The sequence below is a fragment of the Petaurus breviceps genome, unplaced genomic scaffold (genome assembly GCF_028583685.1).
Source record: "Petaurus breviceps papuanus isolate PSGF00001 unplaced genomic scaffold, PetGlider_PUasm1.0 90633, whole genome shotgun sequence".
Lineage (NCBI taxonomy): Eukaryota > Metazoa > Chordata > Mammalia > Diprotodontia > Petauridae > Petaurus > Petaurus breviceps.
Window position 1 is genome coordinate 7,430,044 of NW_027187293.1, and position 12,549 is coordinate 7,442,592.

Below are 12,549 nucleotides of genomic sequence, written 5' to 3' on the forward strand. Positions count from 1 at the left end.
TTCTTGGGCTATTAATGTGCTTAATAAGAAGTGGTTAAAAGAACATTTAGTTAAAGCCTGAAATATGTGATAAAGAGTGTGTTTCAGAAATGAAGGTAGAAAAAAAAGCAAAACAGTCCATGTACACACACACACACACACACACACACACACATACACACACGTAAACATCTATGTTGATATGCCAAAATGAATGCCACCCAAGACTAAAAGGCAAAATACAGAACAATTTAGGAGATGAATAATACACGAGACGCAAAATTCAAAAGAGAAGGCTAGAAATAAAATATACAACCTCAGACAGCGCTAAATAAATGAACAAAGTATGGTTAACCAAGTTGTATTAGATATCGTAAAGCAAAAAAACAAATTTATCTCATAGTTGTCACTGAGATTTGGTTGTCTTGTTGTCTACATATGGGTTATGGGTTTTTGTTTGTTTTTACTATCAACTATCCACTCTCAGGAAAGTGATTCTAGAAAAAAAAATATTAGAAGATTATTACTCTATAGGAAGTAAAATAGGAGAAACAAGTGACCATTTAACCATAAACTCTGCCCACACTTACCTTAAGAGGCATCTTAGCATGTTCATTTAATAATGGAACATCGAAAACTAATCTTCTTAGCAAGTGTTGCATCATGGAAGGTCTCAACTGGCTGTTGAAACAATGATATAATAATTGATAATTCTTATATCATTATTATCATTTATATGATAAAAATAATGATAAAAGTGAACTTTCATTTAAGCACCTATTATAATTCATGACATGAACTAGAACTCTTATCTAGACCACTTAACTTCAGGTACACAATCTGTGCCAAATTAGGTGGAATTGCTTGGTTAGAGAATTAAATATCAGTAATTTTTGTCACAAAATAACATGATGAAAACAAACAAAAATGAAAATAGGAAACTGAAGTTAATAAAAACAGTATTTTTCAAATGGTTCCATAGTAGTAATATACCACAAAACATATATTAAAATTTTAAAGTATAGTCAGTGCCTTCCATATTATATATATATATATATATATATATAATAAACTTAGATATACCCTCAATTTATGTATATCTCTATCTTTTAATCATCACCCACGTACAAAAATCACATGAAGCACCCTACGCTTTCTATCCCCCTCCCAGAAAGCACACTGAAATTCTCAAATTTAAAGTCTTCAGAAACAACAGATAGAAAAATATTACTATACATTGTTACACACACACACACAAAACCCCTCAACCATCCCCTGAAAAATGTACTAATAAACATCAATGTAGAAAGAAGTCAGAGGGAGGAAGAGGCAAAAAAGAAGTAGGAGCAGAAAAATGAAAAAAAAAATTTAACCTAATACAAATATCAATGAGGGATGATTTCTCAGAAGTGAAGCCTCCTCAAAAGGGTTAATAGTTTTCTATTACTGAAACACAGTTTCCCTTCTTTTCTTGTCCTTTGTTATTTGTTGCTGGGGAAGACTGACATAAATAGACTGTGCCCCCTGAAGCCCTGCCAATGGGATAAGGGGAAGGAGATCGGGGCAGGTGTGTGTGGGGGTGGTTGCCTTAAGGTATAAAAGGACCTTGCTTTCTGGAATCAATGTGTACTTCCCTGGCCAGCACTATTAGAGTAACGAGGGGGGGACTCATTCTCATGAGAAAACAATAAACTCATTTATGCTTTCAGGTATTTAAGTATTTGTATTGATTTTTTGGTAGTGGTCTCTGTCCCACACATGTCCAAAGCATTTCAGTAAGTTCAGAGAAAAAGCATTGCCTATTTCTGGAATCTGTTTTTAGGACTAGGTTGATTAAATAGCACTTTCCCACTTGAGCAGAAATAAATTTATTACTTTATAATATCATTATTATTAACTGAGGACTAGTAGTAACTTTTTCTTGGAAAAACTGAAATTCAACACAGATTTAAGTCTTTACTTACCCACAAATAGAGAGAAGACAGACTTCTATGGAATCCCGCTGGGCTTTTGTAAGAGAACAGCCCTTGGATAGCCTGTACACTGTATGAAGCAGTGAGTCTATGAGTGAAGCATGGTGCTCAGTGCCAGCAAAAAGAGGAGCACACCTTGTCAACAAAGGCAAGACTGCTGTGCAAAGATACCGATTGAGAGCCAATGCCATGTCTGTGGCACTAAGAGCAGCCTATGAAATGAACACCAAAGAGTCGCATGTATATGGCACAGGACATTAAGGAGAGTAAGAATAAACTATTACCAAGATTCATTCCTTTACCCAAGAAAGAATAAATACAGACGGTCTCCCATGTGATATACATGGCTGTATAATTTTCTGATTTAAGAAAACTGAGACAGATTCAGATTCCAATTCACCATAAATGAATTATCCATAGGTTCCTGAAGTATTCTTCCCTCTTCCCATGAATTCTACCAAGTCTTAGGAAAGTGGGACCAAATCAAAAGTGGGGCACAAAATGAATGTGTATGTGTGTGTGTGTGTGTGTGTAATTGCATTTCACAAACATAAATATTTCTGGACTTTTTGTTTTATTTTAATAACATATTTATAAGATCATATTGCCTCCATTAGAGTAAATGAAAGATTAATTCTTTACTATACATTAGTTTATTTCATTTATTTTAAGAAACGCACTTTATATACGATTTTATTTGAACAGTTTTTATTAACTACCTACTCTGTACAAAGCACTGAACTAGAAACAGGAATACAAAGACAAACAATAGTTCTTGCAAAAGACAAAAAAGAATTTACACCTTTAATTGTGTGTGATCTCATTTTTGTTCTATTAACTACATTGTAACCCTTATAATAATATTTATATCCACTTGAAATTGACTTCCCTTAAGATATGAAGAGTTCTTTTATCTGAAAATATAAAAGACATTGGCCTAACTATTGATACACGACTTAGAATTTCAGTATGGGCCTTGAAATACAACTAAATAATCTTTTAACATGTCTTCCATGAAAGCCATTCAATATATACTGCAAGAGAGCCTATTTATCTTATGAATATCATGATAATCATATATATTATTACTTTGTCACCAAACCCTGCTTTTCAAAATGCTCATTTAAATAGTAGAAATTCTTAACATTTTGAAATGTTTGAAAAATAGGAAAAGTTGTTTGTTTTTAAGGGACAGATCAGTTTTGGGGGTAAAAAAGAATCTCAGTTATCTTGTTTTCTCTAATTTGTTGAAGTGGAGTCATCTTTCACGCCCCTCTCCCCCAAACAATGAGTTGAAACAAACCATTAAATTGAAATAGATTTTTAAATTGTTACCGTGTCTAAAGAAGCAGCAGCTCGGAGATCTGGCAGAAAGCCAACCTCAAGAAGATGAAGAAGAAAATCTTGAACCTCAATTCCATATACCCTGTCAAGGAACAAAACCATGGCTGCCTTGTGATCCGGGCAAAATCCTGCTGACATGTCAGGTTCCACCACATTTCCATCTAAAAGTGAGAAAATAACATTATTAATGTTAATCTGAAGGTGAGATACCATAGGACTTTTCCTGTTTCTTCTTTTTTCAAAGTTTAAAAATTAATAAAATGATTGTTTAATTTTTCCAGCCATTGACTTTAAAAAACTTTTTTTAGCTTGCTTTCAGATATTATTGACACCAAAAGAATTCAAATGGTTAGGAGAAAAATAATTCCCTGAGTGCTAGAATATGTAATAGATCTTTTTTTTTTTTCCTATTTTAGACTCAAGGACCGGAACACAAATACAGAATAGAGAAAAGAATCAAAAACATATCATAAACTTAAATATTGGAACTTAAATACAAAGAAAGAAAAAAAAAGCATGTTGTGTGCATAGTAGAACATAAGAGAGGATTCAAAATACATAACAAATTTTCATTTCAAAAAAGTCTGTATGATAAATGACACAAGTTGTGTTGAGAATTGTCCATCTTTTCTTTGTTTCCTTGCAGGTTTTCTTTTGTTCTCTGTTCTGCACTTTTTTTACTTTGTTCTTTTATCCCCTCTCCCCTACAGAAAACTACAATAAAATTTAGATTTGTTTCTCTGTAACTACAGATAAATACATTCACATATACAAATATACATATACTTTCTCGAACATATTCTACTCCTGATTTTTGTTTTTATGTATCTGCATAATTTTGTTTCCTATCCCTCCTGCCTCCTCTACTTTACTTCTATCCACTATCTTGCCTTTCTATTACCTGCCTATCCCCCTCCAAGGATCCCTCTCCTATCCTCCCATTCCCATAAATCTAAACACCCTTCAGTTATTTCCCTTTTACCTATTCCCTCCTCCACCTCTAAAGATTCCTCCTTTGTCTTCTCCCTGCTCCCTATGCTCCTATTGTTTCATTTCTTCTGAATATAGAATATATAATAATTTTTTTTTAACTCGCTCAAGGTTACACGGCCAGTTATTTCTGGGTGTGGGGCTAAGTATCTGAGCCCAGATTTGATCCCCTGGTCATCCCGACACTGGAGCTGGTGCTCTTACTTTCTGAGCCACCTGGCTGCCCCTATATAATAATTTTTAACTAACAAAAGTGCTCTCATAACTGACTAGTTTATTTTCTATTTTATAAAAAACATATTGGCTATTTAAATAAGTTTGGCAAAATAGAATTCTATTTAATCCTGAAGATGGTAGAAAAATAAAACAGAGTCAAAATCCTATTCATCATCTTAGTAAAAGGAGAGATTATAGGATTCACCAGCCCACGAATGGTTTAAGCTCCAAAACTTTATACTTTTCAATATACTATGTCTTATAATTTTGAAGAATTTCAGTGTACATGTGTGAGAGAGAGATCACATATATGCATGTGTAAATTGTTCCAGAGATCTAGGAAAGGTAAGTTGGAACTAGAAACATATTTTTTTTTCTATCTCAACAACTGTATAATGATGGTTACCTGCCCAGAAGAGCTTACAAGAACCCATTTAATCCACAATGTGTTTAAAAGTTTTCATTTGTAGTAAAAAAAAAAAAATAGAAGACAAGATTACTGAGAACAGAAAAACAATAACAACTTTATTAATTTTTTTTTAATGCTGGTGATACACATATGTGTGCATTTCTCTCTGTGTGTATATGTATGTGTGTGTGTGTTGGTTCCTCAAATCTAGGAAAAGCAAATTTAACTAGATGAGGAAGAAGTAGATGTAAACTAATGTGGATGCTATAACTGGTACTTCTGGGTACCATTAAGAATGTCAGCTGTTTAAATGTCCCCAAGGGCTTTAATTTGTCTAATGTCACTTCAATAGTTACTAACACAATCACTATACTTACAGTACTGAGTAAGTACATTTTGGATCTCATTAAGGGAAAATAAAGAGATGAGACAAAGAGGGAAGAGAAGGAAATGAGAGGAAAAAGGAAAGAGAGAGGGAGAAAGTTTTCTCCAATTACTGAGCAAGGATTAGAATAGAGAGGGCAAGGAATAAGAGAGCTATAGAGATTGTATGTATATATACATATATGTGTGTGTGTGTGTGTGTGTGTGTAATGGAGCTTAGTATATACACAAAAGATCTCTGACATCCGCCCACGTTTCTGGGAGAGCTGTAATATACATAATGTAAAATAGCTGAAGTATCTAAGGGCACACTAAAAGTTACTGAAAGAGATGTGTTGAATCATTTTTTTTCATTATCTATGACAAATATGGTGAAGTATCAGGATTCATATAAAAAATAAATGAAGTGTGATGTTTAATAGGGAAAGATCGTGAAAAAGAAAAAGCAAAAGAACAAAAACCAGAAGTATTCATTAAATTTCCAGAATGTATATTTGGAGAAAATGAAAATGAAAAGCAGAATTAGAAATGGAATCTAGAAGGAGAAATTAACATAAAACTATGGATTATGTAAAAAGCATGACAGAAACAAATTTCTACTGATTATGCAGTTATTAATTTCATTTTTATATAAATGTCATATTTATCAACAACTAAAATACAGGTTACCTTTCTATCTCCTCTGTGTTCATGGGTGTGGGTGTATCTATGTGGATATGTGTATGATGTGTGTGTGCGCAAAACTCTTTCATAAAACTATAAAATAATTATAGATGTATCATGAGTCTCAATTTTAGACAAAACTAAATAAAAATGAACTGAATAACAACTTATGTGTAAATTTTATTTCCATTATATTCTCTTCATTATATTTGGAAGGACAGGAAGAGTCTTGTGATTCTATCAATATGAGGGAATTTTAAGCATGGAAATTCCCTTCACAAATTATAGCAACTTGTCTATAATTTACAGGCTTAGTATTTCCTATGGTACTGAAAAAAGTGACCTGCCCAAGTCACATAACTATCATAAGTCTGGGACAGAACTTCTATAGTCTTCCATGACTCCCAAACCAGTCTGTCATCCATCACACTCTGCTATCTTTCTCTGCATCTCTATTTGTCCCTCTGTCTCTGTCTATCACTGTCTATTCTCCTCCCTCTACCCCCATCCCTCCATCTTATTTCTTTAGTAAAGAGTGGGCTCTCAAAGGCTGTGACAATAGAACACAAACTCTACAAGGTTCTACTCAGTCAGTGAACTAACATTTATTAAGCAATTACTACGTGCATGGCACTATGCTCTCAAGGAGCACAAGGATTCTAATGGCAGAAACAATTGTACATATAAGATATCTACAATGTAAATGAAGTGTCAATTTTAGAGGGAAGGCACTAGTAGTTGGGAAAAATGGGGAAAAAGCTCCTTCAGAAGCTAGAATTTGAGGGGGGATTTGAATGATGCTAGGAGTTAGCCCTTAGAAGGAGAAAACATTTCAGGCAAGGAAAATGGCCAGTGTAAAAGCATGGAGTTAGAAAATGATAGAAAGTGTGTAAGAAATTGAAAAAAGACCAATGTAGTGGATTATAGAGTACGTGGAGGTGAGTAAATTGTATGAAAACTGGAAACCAAATTGTGAAGGATTTTAAGAGCCAAATAGAGGATCTTATATTTGGTTCTGGAGGCAACAGGGATTCACTGGTGTTTATTGAACAAAGGAAGTGACATGGAAAGAATGCTTTAAGAAATGAGTAGAGATAGACTGGAATGGGGAGAGACTTGAAGGAAGGAGACCAACTCATGAGGTGCCTGGGCCTGTGTGCTCGGGCCCCAATTTCAAAAGCATCTTTCTCCCTAAGCTCACAGCACTATCTCTGCTTCTCCCCACTCTAGCACTATGCCTAGCAACTATTCATGATCAAGCCCCAGCCCAATGCTTATCTCTCCTTGGTACAATAAGAAGCTACACCTGTGAGAACTTCACTAGATTATTTATGGAGCAAGTGGCAAACCTGCCAAGTAAACCTGCCCAAACCTGCAACCTGAAGCCCAAAACCTCCTCCCCTCCCCTACTTCTGTTCAGTTCTCAAAATAGATTTGGGAACTTTCCAGATGGGCAATAAACTGACCACTGAGCAAGAATCGTTAAGCAATGTTATCTTTTGGCTTCTTTATTTTCTGTATTTTCCCTGCTTGCTCCTCTTCGTAACATTTATGTTGTGGCTTTTGTCTATATAAACCCCAAGATGTATATTCTCGAGGCTGCATGATTTGGGTACAGGCCCCGTGCAGTCCCCAAGTTAATAAATTCCATATAAAATGATTAATGGTCTCACTCACTGTCATTTCATATTACAACATTTGGAGGACCCAGCAAGATTGTAGCATTCCATGTTGCTGCAGAGACCTTGGAACCTCAGACTCAGGGAAGGGAATGAGCTGGCCCTGCCCTAACCCTGAGGGGAGCTAGACCCAAAGGAAAAAGGTACTTTCCCAGGGCCCCCAGGCTTGGGTAGAGTTAGTCAAGTCCCTCCTGGACTCCAATTCATTCCCGCATTTGGCCATATGAAGCTATGTATCCTGTTTGCTCCAGGGAGTACTCATGTAGGTGGGGATTGAGTGGCAGCTGGACGCATTAAAGCCCTCACTCTAGCTTCTCTCTAAGACATCAGAGAGAGCCCCTGGGGTAAGCCATCCTGTCCATTTTATGTCTGTCTTGTCTAGGTGTTTTGAGCACTCTGTATCCACCTTTCTTTCTGTGTTTCTGTGTTATCCTGTCTGTTTTGTGTCATTTAGGTGCTCTGAGCATTCTGTGTCCATCTGTCTTTCTGCGTGATTGTGTAAAGCAAAATTTCTGAGTCTGCCACCTTGTAAGATTCAAAATGCAGTCAGCCACTGTACCTGGGCTGGAAAGATAATCTCTTAAAGAAAGGTTGTTGGAAGCAAAACAAAAATCTCTCTTTCCATTCCCTTGGACTCCAGCCAAGATTTTGATTGAATTACAGAAGAGTTCCTCCAAGGGAGTCTTTCCCATTTCACATGGGAGGAAGTCTTTGTTTCCAAAGTTCTCACTTATTTGTGTGTCTTTCTTTACTACTAAAACTAGCTATGGAAGGATCCATCAGTACATCAAAAACCCCTTTAGGATGTATCATTAATCATTTTAAGAAAGCCTATCAAGGAGCAGATTATGGGGGTGAAATTGACTGAATCTAAATTGATTCTATTTTGTTGTAATAATTGGCCCACCTTTGGAGTGGGGTGGGCGATGGAAGGGACCTTTGACAGAAAAATTGTGGGGGCCGTTTGGGAAATAGTTACAGGGAATCCTGGGTACCCTGACCAATTCCCCTATATTGATGTATGGCTTAACCTAGTCACACCCTCCCTGTATTCCCCTCTTTCTCTTCCCTCCCCAACCCCCTCAACCCCCCCTGCCATGGCTGAAAACTTGTTTATTAAAAAAGGGTATTCAGGTACTTGTTGCTCGACCACACTCCAAACAGCCAACCTCCCCCAAAACACCCCCTGTCTTGCAGGAATTGGGAGATCCCACTGTATTCTTCCTCTTCCAGACCTGAGTGCTATATGCTCAGTTCTGGGTACCGTAATTTAAGTACACCAATAAACTGGAGAGTATCCAGATGAGGGCAAAGTGAAAGGCCTAGAGTCCATGCCATTTGAAGGCTGGTTGTAAAAACTGGGCATATTTAGTCAAGAGATCCCTCTGTGGGAACATGTTAGTTTTCTTTAAATATTTGAAGAACTGTCAAGTGGAGGTGACAGGGTACAGGCTCTGGGAACCCCCTTGAATCTTCCCACTTAATGAGGCATTTGCCTAAGGTCATAAACCTTTTATTATGGCTAGGCCCTAATCTCTGTTACTCTTAACCTAGCCTAGCCCTCCATTATCTGGCTACTTCCCACCCTTAATCCTATCAAAATATCTATACCCAAAACTGTTACCTTTAAACTAGCCTAGCCCTCCATTGTCTGTCATCTCCAGGTAGCCTTCAGGTATTTCCCACCCTTAATCCCATTCCTGGAGTCTGACCTCAATGCCTCTAGATTCTCCTTAAACTCCTCCTCAAGACCCTCCCCAAACCCTTCCTCTAGACCAGCCCTAGATCCCTCCCACAATCTTTCTATATATAAGATCCATCTTGCCTCCATGAAGGTGAGGAGATTCAATCTAAGTCAGACTCTATTTCAGACTTCTATTTCTTGCTCTCAGCATCACAAATACTTAGACTCCTTAAGAGTCTACCCATTATGGCAAATCTTTAATAAACTTCGTTTTACTTTGACTGAGAGAAGGCTTGAATCAAATTCATTGGGCAGGACCCAGTGTGTTGGTATTTTGGGGTCTTGAGCACACCTAAGCTCCCAAATCTCAACAGAGGAGAGGTTAGACTTATTCTGCTAAACTCCAGATGAAAGGAATTAGTTCACTATGTAGAAGCTTAAAAAAAAAGCATATTTAGGCTTGATGTTGTGAAACAAAACAACCCTTCCTATCATTTAGAGCTGTCCAAAAATGGAATGGTCTTCCTTGAGATGGGGTGGATGCCCCTTCCTTGGAAGGTTTAAATCAGAGACTGGACAACCATTTGTTAGGTGTGTTATGGTGGTGATTCCTTTTGTTAATGGATTGGACTAAAGGGCCACTGAACTCTATTCCCCATTTTTGAAATTCCATAATTCTGAAAATAGAACACCTCTACCAAATGACCCTGAATGATAAAAAAAAAAAAATACTTCAGATATATGAATACAGCTATAGATCATGGGCTTAAAGGAAGTTTTCTGATCACAAATAATGCTTTTAGGTTTTTTTTTTCTCTATAATACATTTTAAATTAGTTGGGTTAAGATTTTTCTAATTGCTGCTGAGAATTTTTTTGGGAGAAGTAGTCTATCTACCTCTCTGCCCTCTATTCCCTGTATCTTATTCTACCTTATAGCCAAGAAAAAAAAAAGAATTTCTAGCCTGTATAAAACTTTATGCTTCTCACTGTGAGGGATAACTTGCAGTGAAGTTTCCCCATTCTGAAAAATCAAATCTAGAGTGGTTTCAGCATCCACTAGGCCTCAGTTTAGAAGTCACCTAACCTTGGGGCAGCCACATGGCACAGTGAGTAAGAGTGCTGGCCCCAGAGTTGGGAGACCTGGGATTGGTTCCAGCTTCAGATACTTAACACCCGCACAAAATAACTGGCCATGTAACCTTGAGCAAGTTACTTAACCCCAATTGCTTAAGGGTGGCCAGGTGGTACAGTGAGTAAGAGCGCCAGCCCCAGCGTTGGGAGACCTGGGATCGGTTCCAGTCTCAGATACTCGGCACCCACACACACACACACACAAAAATAATTGGCCATTAACCTTGAGCAAGTTACTTAACCCAGATTACTTAAAAAAAAAAAAAGTCACCTGACCTTAAAGGAATCTGGGACTTAGAACAATAGAGACACCCCCCAGTCCACCTCAGCACAAAGATATGCCAAATAAGGACAAAACTGCTTTCCTGACCTTGCACTGGACACCCACATGTTTCCATGTCCTTTGTCTCTGAGATAGATTCCTGAGCTTACGTTGTGAGCCAGCCTCCCCACCAGTGGGAATGAAGGCCAGTTGGGGGTTGGGGTTTCAGTGTTAGAGGGTATATAACTAAGGGCTTGCTTCCACATGTCGCTCTCTCCCTGGCAAAGGCCATTTGAGTGACAGGGGAGGGTCCTTTCTCATGAGAAAGAATAAAGACCTTTTCTGATCTCAGACTCAGACTCTGAACTCTTTCATCTTGCACATCACTTTCCAAGAGGAATACTGAATTTCCATTTCTCTACAATTGACTCGATTTTCTCTCTTCCTTGCTGATCACTAAGGTAAAGTGGAAAGAGTGCTGAGCTTAAAAGTTTTTAACCTTGTCTCTGCTCCTTCATTAGATGCCTTTACCTCTTTATAGCCTTATAGCCATTTACCATGGATATTATAGAAGAAATTCATGATCTGGCAAGAAACTGTATTGGATCACTGTATTTGATCATTAAATATTATACATTATGGCATAATTGATTAAGTATTAGACTTGGAAGCTGAAGACTTCTGTTCAGATTAGTCTCTAACACTTGCTGGCTATGTGAGCAGGAACAAGTCATTTTACCTCCTTGTGCCCTTCCTCCTTATCAAAACAGTTATAATAACATGACTTGGACTATTGTATTGTAAGGATCAAATATGACACAGTTAAGTACCATATAAATGTCACCCATCACCAGGGCTGTGCAGAAGTCAAGTCTTTCCAACTGTTAAATTGTCAGTGTGAGCATTTATAACTCAGAAATCCCCACACCTTACAAATCAGGGCTTGCTTTACTGTTTTGTTGATTGTCTAAACTTTAAAAAGTTATGAAAAAAGGGGCTAATAATGCAAATTAAACTTAGAAGTATATCATGTACATTTTTTTTCAGATTCTGTTGTTCATATTTAGTGGCACCCTCCTGTAATATCTCTCTGGACTTGTCTCCAGTTGTCTTGTTATTCTGTACTTCCCTAAGTGCCTGTGGCCTTCTTAACCTTGGAACATCCTTCTATCTCTCACTCTCTACTTCTGTGGCCCCCTTTTCCCTTTGGTGAGTTCCTCCCAGGGACTCCATTTTGGGCTAGGGCCCACAAGGGCTATCCTTCATTTCTTGCTACCATGCTCTCAGTGGGTTATATACCCTCACCTTTTCAGTTTCCTTTTATGTATTGTTTTACCCCATTAGAATATAAACTCCTTAAAGGCAAAGTCTCTATTTCTTTTTGCTTGCATTTATTTGCTTGGAGTTTAGTAGACTTCCTGGAACATGTTAAAGGATTAAAAAATGATTATCTTGAAATTTGCATAAATGATAGGATTTTATTATTAAACACCAAATTGTATAATTCCTCAGAAACATTTTCACCTTACCTAGTGAAACACATTTCCCTCATTGAAAGGGATCAATAAATTAGAAGTTCATAGGCTGATCAGCAAGTGACTTCAGAGGATGTACTGGAATCCACACATGAATAAGAATCTTTTTAAAACATAACCTACAAGTAGTCAATCAGTCTTTACTTACATAAGCCCACTCTACTGAGTGGGACCTAGGGTAGCATATCCAACTTTTAGATAATTTTATTTGTCATAAAGTTTTTCCTTATATTAACCTTACATTTTTCTCTTTGAAACTTCTACCAAATCTTTCTGAAGGAAAGATCATTGGATAAAC

At 37.1% G+C, this 12,549-nt stretch overlaps 1 protein-coding gene across 1 annotated transcript in view; it reads right to left on the reverse strand.

Annotated features, from left to right (window-relative positions):
- RYR2 (ryanodine receptor 2) overlaps nucleotides 1-12,549 on the reverse strand; it is an 864,696-nt gene that overhangs the window by 254,183 nt on the left and 597,964 nt on the right. Inside the window, exons 48-50 of the mRNA XM_069064486.1 lie at nucleotides 3,288-3,457; nucleotides 1,944-2,164; nucleotides 570-660 (exon numbers count right to left, since the gene is read on the reverse strand). Of these exons, the coding sequence (XP_068920587.1) occupies nucleotides 570-660; nucleotides 1,944-2,164; nucleotides 3,288-3,457 (482 nt within the window). The remainder of the gene's footprint in view (nucleotides 1-569; nucleotides 661-1,943; nucleotides 2,165-3,287; nucleotides 3,458-12,549) is intronic.